Here is a 7823-nt window from a genome sequence, read left to right on the forward strand (position 1 = left end):
TGACAGGGCTCTAGGCAGAGCTTTTGAGTGAGGGTAGATCAATGATGGCAAACCTTTTTCCCCTCAGGGGCCCAAAGCGAACGCATGCACTATCATGTGCGCGCCCACCCCTATAATTTAATGCCGCCCCGCATTGTGCCCCTGCGCATGTGACACCCCTCCCCCGCTGTCCCACACAAGGCTTTCTTGGAGCCTGGGGAGGGTGAAAACGGCCTCCCTCTCCCGCCAGAGGCCGGAAATGACCCATTTTCCAACTTCCTGTGCTCTCGCTAGATCCGTTTTTCGCCCTCCCAAGGCTCCGGAGGCTTTCTAGGAGCTTGGCGGAAAACAGCCCAATGTGCAAACCGAAAGTCCGTTCTCTCTGGAGGGCGAAAAACAGCTGAAAATCAACTGGCCAGAGCACACATGCGCGCTGGAGCTGGCGGGGCAATGCCTCGTGGGCCCTCAGTAATGGCTCCGCGTGCCACCTTCGCCATCACGAGGGTAGAGCCTGACCTGAGTTTTGGTGCATGCTGGCTCTAAACCTCTAGCCACAACTTCCTGCTTCGTTTCGATACGGGTAGTCCTCGACTTAACGACTGAGGCCAAAATTCCTGTTGTTAAGTGAGACACCTCTTTTGCCCCATTCCACAACCTTCCTTGATGCGGTTGTGAAATGAATCCCTCCGGTTGTCCAGTTACCCACGCACGGTTCTTAAGCAAGTCTGGCTCCCTCACTGAGTCTGCTTCTCAGAAGGTCGCAAAAGGAGACCACGTGACCCCAGGGACACTGCAACCGTCATAAATATGAGTCAGTTGCCAAGCATCCGAACACGTGACCACAAGGATGCTGCCATGGCCATAAGTGTGGAAAACGGTGCGTAAGTCACTTTTTTGAAAGCAGTTGTAACTAAATGAACTGCGGACTCTACCTAGTAATTTGCAAACAGGGTTCTTGTTGCATGATTCAGGAAGCAGAACTGAAGTCAAGTTTTATTCAGGCCCTTGCAGAACTTCCCCGAGGACCATATGTTTTAAAATCCCCTCGCCTTTGGCCTTTAGCCATGTTTCATAGCGGGCATATAGTGGACTGGGAAAAGAAACACCACCAAGGAAACTGTCAGAGGGCACACGGCTGCATCATGCACACAGAAAGGGCCAAAAAAGTACACCAGGAGATTTGTACTTTCATACTTGCAAGATTCTGTCAATGCAGCTTTACAATAAAGTTAGCATTGGATCATCCTACCTGGTTTAGCCCACAAGAACTGACTTGTTGGCTACAAATAACAGGAAGTAGGAGCCCCCTACCTCCTAAAGAACAGGGTCACTGGGCTGAGAACGGAAATTATATATGAGTGTAGGTCTTTCTACCCAACACATTCCTGAAGCCAGCCGCCTTGTGCATCTTACACAAATCCAGCAAATTTATATAACCTCCCATTATTTTGCAGTTTTTGTTAGGGTGAAGGAGGAGGAGGAGGTAAATTGCTTAGCAGAATGAAGCTGTCAAAATGTATAAACAAGAGAAATGAAATTAGTTAGGAACTAATTCCTAACTCCGTTTCTTTTGAAAGTATCTTGGCAACTAGAAAGTTGGTGCCTTCTATAACCCCCTCAATCACGCCAGAAATTCACAATGACACAGGCTCTATTCCTCATAGTGCTACCTTCCTGGAGAGCCCACACAAAATTAGTCCTATGAATTAGCACACATACACACATGGGTGCAAAACCCGGGGGCTTTAAGCCCCCGAAGACTGCAAAAAAGCAGGATCCTATGATTTTTGTTTTTCCAAATGTGATTAATCAAGCATATGAAACCTCAGTTATTTCATTCGGGCGTCCACATCTCCAGGCATGTCTACAGGCAATCCTCATTTAGCGACCATAATTGTTGTTCGCTAAGTGAAGCAACTGCTATGTAAAAAAATCTTACGATCTTCCTTTCTGCTTTCCTTTGATTTACAAACCTGTTAATGGTTATGAATGAAAGACTAGTCACAAAAAAATTACTATTTCATTTTTCCCGTCGTTAACGACGAAGGGTCGCTAAAAGAGGCAGTGGCTAAGTGCCATTCTGGCTTTTTTCCACCATTCCTGTATGTTCCAGTTCTTCTCCTTGCCAAACCTGGTCACTCCATCTGAGTTTCGTGAATATTTGGGGCCTGGCGACTGTGGATTTTCTGGTGTCGCCGGAGGTATTTCTTCAGCCGGAATTGCTTCCCGCAAATGAAACATTTCTGGTCTCCCTCACTCAGGTGCAACTTTTGGTGCTTCACCAGGTATTTCCTTTGTGTGAAAAGCTTCCCACATTTGGTACAGTTGCAAGGTCCCATCTGGAGGTGGATCATACGGTGCCTGAAAAGGTTGGTCTTCTGGTTGAAGGTTTTTTCGCACTCGGGGCACTGGTACGGCGCTTCCCGCGTGTGGATTCTTTGGTGCCGGATGAGGTTGGACCGCCGGCTGAAGCTCTTCCCACACTCGGTGCATTTGAACGGGTCGCTCAGATGCATCCGTTGGTGGCGGAGGAGCTGGCGGTTCATGCGGAAGCTTTCCCCGCACTTGAGACACTTATACGAACCTTCCATGGTGTGGATTTTATGGTGCCGGGTGAGATTGGACTTCTGGTTGAACTCCTTGCCGCAAACGGGGCAGGGGAAGATTTTCTCCGCTTTCGGCTCTTCCAGGACGACGGGGATATTTTTCTGGGATCTGGCAAAGCCCCCGTCCTGCTTTGCAAACATGGAGGGCGGGCACCTTTGGATATTGAATACAGAGGGCGGGTCGGCGTTCTCCCCAATCTCTGAATCCAGGGGAAGATTCGCGCTGGCTTCCTTTTTGATCCTTTGAGCCAGAAATGGGACGGGTTTTTGGCACAGCGCCCACTCGTATTGGGGGTGCCCTAAATCTTCCTCTTTGATGCTGATTTGGGATGCGCCCGCTAAGCAACTAGCATGTATTTCAATATTCTCCGCTTCGTCCCCCGGTTGGAATTCCAGAGGGAAATCGGGATATCTCTTTGGCGAGTGTTTTTGCTCGGCTGTGTCCAGGGATTTTTCCCCACGGAGGCTCTCCAAATGCAGAGCCAGATTTTCCTCCATAGAAAGATTCCATTCCGGACTCACCTCTATTTCCTTTTTATTCTGAATTCCCCAGGGATTTTTAACCATCTTTGGATTGCCTGCAGCTTCCCAGAGAGCGTCTCTCTCTTCTGATGCCATCTGATGCCACCTGAGTTTTTGGGCCTTTCCTAGGGAAACTCCTCTTTGCTGTGTGTTTTGTTGGAACCGGATTAATTGGTTGGTTCCATCACCTGGTGGTACCCTTTTCTCACTAGGGCCATGCATACAAATGAACTTCCTGGGAAGAAAAGTGTAACGATGAGGTCAGGTCCCAGACTTTTTTTCCCCCTACCCTGAGCCAGTCTGATTAACATTTCCTCAATATCCTTTTCATCGTGTTTGAAGAATGCAGACTCCGCCTTTTTATGGATTTTTGGAATTGACCTTGAACTCAGAGTAAAGGAAGACTTAACGATTCATTTTTCAAGGCAGACAATTCTGTGAACAGAGACGCTGGCATATGTGCTGCATAGTGGAACGGAAGATATTTTGCAGATTATCTCTCAATGCCAAAAAACCTTGTTATATTTATCACTTGACATGCAATGCTTAATTTAATTTTCTTTTCTTTCCTCTTCCTTTCCTTCCTTCCTTTCCTACCTTCCTTCTTTCCCTCCTCCTCTCTCTCTTTTTTAAGAAATGAAACAAAGTTTGCGCAAGCTTGCTCAAATGAATCTTTTCTTTTGACTTCAGCTTGGATTTTTTATTGACATGTTCAGTCTTCCACTATCATAGGAGAAGCCCTGTTGTAATCAATGTCACTGATATTTTAATCCTCGTGAACTTCTTCGGATGATATTCTTAGCCTCTACCTGTTTGATTGAAAACAAACAAACACATTTTAAAAGGATTGCAAAATATCTGCAGCCTTTCCTGTTTTTTTCCCCCCATCTTATTTTAATTCTCTCCCTGCATTTTCCTTTGTAGAAAATTATAGCTGGGGACCAAATGGGTTATGTCAATTGGGATGACATAACCAGCCAACTGTGGCTTATTTGGGGATATAATCACAATTTAGCTGGAAGATATTTGATTGATTTCCATGGGGCAAAAGTCTAGTGGGGAGTTGGTCAAAGAATCCTAGCGACAGTTAAGTAGTCCTTCATTTGTGACCACAATTAAATTTTCCATTGCTAAGCAAGACAGCTGTTGAATTTTGCTCCATTTTAGAACATTTCTTGCCACAGTTGTTAAGTGAATCGCTACGGTTCTTAAGCTAGTAACCTGGTTGTTAAGTGAATCTGGCTCCCGCATTGACTTTGCTTGTCAGAGGGTCGCAAAAGGGGATCACATGACCCCAGGAGAAACCGCAACCCGTCATAAATACAAATCAGTTGCAAACCTTCTGAATTTTGATCACGTCACCATAAGGATGCAGCGACAGTTGTAACGATGAACAATAATCATCCGTTACTTTTTTCCAATATGGGTAGTCCTCAACTTATGACCACAGCTGAGCCCAAAATTTCTGCTGCTAAACGTAAACTGCCTTTTGCCCCATTTCATGGCTCTTTCCTGTCGCCGTCATTAAGTGAATCACTGCAGTGGTTGAATTAGTAACACGGTTGTTAAGTGAATCTGGATTGTCCATTGACTTTGCTTGTCAGAAGGTCGCAAAAGGGGATCACGTGATCCCAAGACCGTCATAAAAGCGAGCCACTTGCCTGAATTTTGATCAGGTGACCAAAGGGATGCTGAATTGGTTGTAAGTGTGAGAAATGGTCATATGTCACTTTCCCCAGCACCATTTCAACTCTGAATGGTCACTGTATGAATCAGAACTACCTATACATTATTGAATCACTGGGGCTGCCATCTTGACTTTTTTGACTTCCTGGTAGATGCCCCCATCTGGTTTAGTCTAGAAACTGACCCAAATATTTCCTAAAATTAATGCCAACCATATTCCCATGATCCTTCAAAAAAGAACCTGACACCAGGTGGAGACTGTGGCCTTTTAGTGAATGGGGAAGGAAGGAGTGACCCATTGAGGTAGGGGGCTTGAAGAAGGGTTCAGAGAGGGCTGGGTGGGAAGAATTCATGTTATAAAGGTAGTCCTCAACTTACAGCAGTTCCCTTCGTGACCATTCAAAGTTACAGCAGCGCTGAAAAAAAGTGACTTACAACCGTTTTTCAGAGTTACGACCTATGCAGCGTCTCCGTGGTCGCGTGATCAAAATTCGACCAAGTGCCAACGGACTCATGTTTATTTACAGTTTCAGGGTCCTGGAATCACAGGATCCCTTTTTAGCAACTTCCTGACAAGCAAAGTCAATGGGGAAACCAGGTTCACTTAACAACTGTGTTACTAACTTATCAACTGCAGCGATTCACTTAACAACGGAGGCAAAAAGGTCGTAAAATGAGGCAAAATTCAGTTAACAAATGTCTCACTTAACCAGAGAAATTTGGGGCTGAACTGTTCTGAAAGGCTGGAAACCTTATACATGTAGTCCTTGACGTACGACCACATTTGAGCCCAATGTTGCTGTTGCTAAGCGAGACATTTGTTAAGTGAGTTTTGCCCCCATTCTATGACCTTTCTTGCCACAATTATTATGTGAATAATGCCTCCCCACTGACTTTGATAGGAAGAAGGTCGCAAAAGGGGATCACATGACCCAAGGACACTGCAACCGTCATAAATCTGAGTCAGTTGCCAAGCCTCTGAATTTTGACCATGTGACCACGGGGATGCTGCAACAGTCATAAGTGTGAAAAATGGTCATAAGTCACCTTTTAAAGTAATGTTGTAACTTTGAATGTTCATTAAACGAACTGTTGTAAGTCAAGGACTTACGTGTATGGACTTTTTGTAAAAGAAAAAAAGGAACAATGTCATGGTTTTTGGATTTGAAGTTTGACAAAAGCATAGATTAAATGAAGGAGAGAAAGGATGTATAATATTCACATCTATTTCTTAATATTTATCTGTTTGATTTCCTTCCTTTCCTCCCTCCTTCCTTCTTCTCTCCTTCCTTCCTTCTTCCTCTCTCCCTCCTTCCTTTCCTTCCTTCTTTCTTCTCCCTCCCTCTCTCCTTTCTTTCCTTCCTCTCTCCCTCCCTCTTTCCTTTCCTTCCTCTCCCTCCTTCCTTTCCTTCCTTCCTCTCTCCCTCCTTCCTTTCCTCCCTCCTCCCTTCCTCTCTCCCTCCTTCCTTCTACCTATATCCCTCCTTCCTTTCCTTCCTCTCCCTCATTCCTCCCTCCCTTCCTTCCCCTCTCCCTCCTTCCTTTCCTCCCTCCCTTTTCCCATTCCCTTCCTTCCTCTCCCTCCTTCCTTTCCTTCCTTCCTTTCCTCCCTCCCTCTTTCCTAGCTCTTTCCTTCCTTCCTTCCTTCCTGTCCCTCCTTCCTCCCATCTCCTTTACTCTATGAAAACATTCTTAATTAATACAGATTAAAAGGAGAAAAAACATGAGGTGTTAAACCAGCTCATAGCCTTTCGCCTAGGGAATGGCTGGGAAGGCCAGATCCATTCAATGGCTTCAGTAAAGGCTGGGCTACCCCGCCAGGGGCTGCCCTTGAAGACATTATGGAAACTGGGTCAGCCTAAGCGCCGGAGGAGCGCCTTCAGACCCTATTCTCCCCCCACCCCTCCCAAGTGTTTGAGAGACGTCCCGACTTTAAGCAGCGATGCACTGCCCCAGATGGTGGGTGGGGGAGTTAACTTGCCCCCTTGGCAAGCCCAGCTCGTAGCTTTTATGGCCTGGCTTCGCTGCCACCGCATATGCCACGCTCACGCCCGCGTTCCCACGACCGCCGGAATCCTGTGCTTGGCTTCTCGTCTGAACGCGCCATAGTTGCATCCCATCCAAGAGGGAATCGCGGATGGCGAAGCATGATAATGATGGGCGGGGGGTGGTGGTGGTGGCCTTCATCAAAGAGTTTGAAGCGGGGGGGCGAGGCGAATGCAAACTCGGGAGGCGGGTGGGTAGGAGAAGGACGTGGAAAACGGCCTTACCGAGCTCCGCGCGATCCTTCCGGGCGTTTGCAAAAGGCTCTTGCGATGACCAGCAGGAGGGGCCCCCGCAGTGAAAGCGCTGGGACATCGGGGGTTAGGGAAGCTGGATTGCAACAAAGGGAAGGCAACTTTTGCCCCGGGCAGGATCAGGGATGGGTGACTCGTACAAAGGGCGTCCCTGGGAGAGGGAAGGGGTGTCTCCCTTTGGAATCTCGCTCCCCCCCACCCCCCGGAAATCGCTTTCTCCAGCAAACACGGTGGCATGCCAGGACATGGGCAAGGGCTCGGGGGCCGCAAGGCTTCCTGGGAATTGTAGTTCTTGCCCACGCGACCCTCGCCCGCCCCCCCCCCAACTTCCCCAAAGGAAGGGAAGCTGTGCGTTGCGGGGAAGGTAAATCTTCAATCCGCCTCCTACCGTGCGCAACGGAGGATACGCTAAAACCAACCTGTTTTAATTTGTCTCGGGATACTCTGCGTCCGGTTTTGCTCGCCACGATATATTACCAAAAAAAAACACACACACACCAGATGTTGAGACTCTGGGAAGATCTCAGAGAAGAGCCGCAAGGACGAATTGCACATTAACAGAGTTGGAAGGGACCTTCAGGTCATCTAGTCCAACCCTACCCCCTACCCCAGCTCAAGCGGGAGATTAGGGAGGATGGAGGCCAAAACGCACGGCGGTTGCAGGATTTCGGTATATGTCTACTCTAGGGAAGTGTGGCTAAGATGCTGAGCTTGTCAATAAGCTAGTTGGGTG

At 47.5% G+C, this 7823-nt stretch overlaps 1 protein-coding gene across 1 annotated transcript; it reads right to left on the minus strand.

Annotated features, from left to right (window-relative positions):
- Positions 1-2004: 2004 nt before the first annotated feature.
- On the minus strand, positions 2005-7303 carry LOC116522452 (zinc finger protein 467-like). The gene is made up of 2 exons (XM_032237363.1): positions 7064-7303; positions 2005-3916 (listed from the first exon to the last, which is right to left on the minus strand). Exon 2 carries the CDS (start codon positions 3327-3329, stop codon positions 2115-2117), a length of 1215 nt encoding a protein of 404 aa, XP_032093254.1. The 5' UTR covers positions 3330-3916; positions 7064-7303; the 3' UTR covers positions 2005-2114.
- Between the last annotated feature and the right edge of the window lie 520 nt (positions 7304-7823).

Source organism: Thamnophis elegans, chromosome Z (assembly GCF_009769535.1).
Source record: "Thamnophis elegans isolate rThaEle1 chromosome Z, rThaEle1.pri, whole genome shotgun sequence".
Classification (NCBI taxonomy): domain Eukaryota; kingdom Metazoa; phylum Chordata; class Lepidosauria; order Squamata; family Colubridae; genus Thamnophis; species Thamnophis elegans.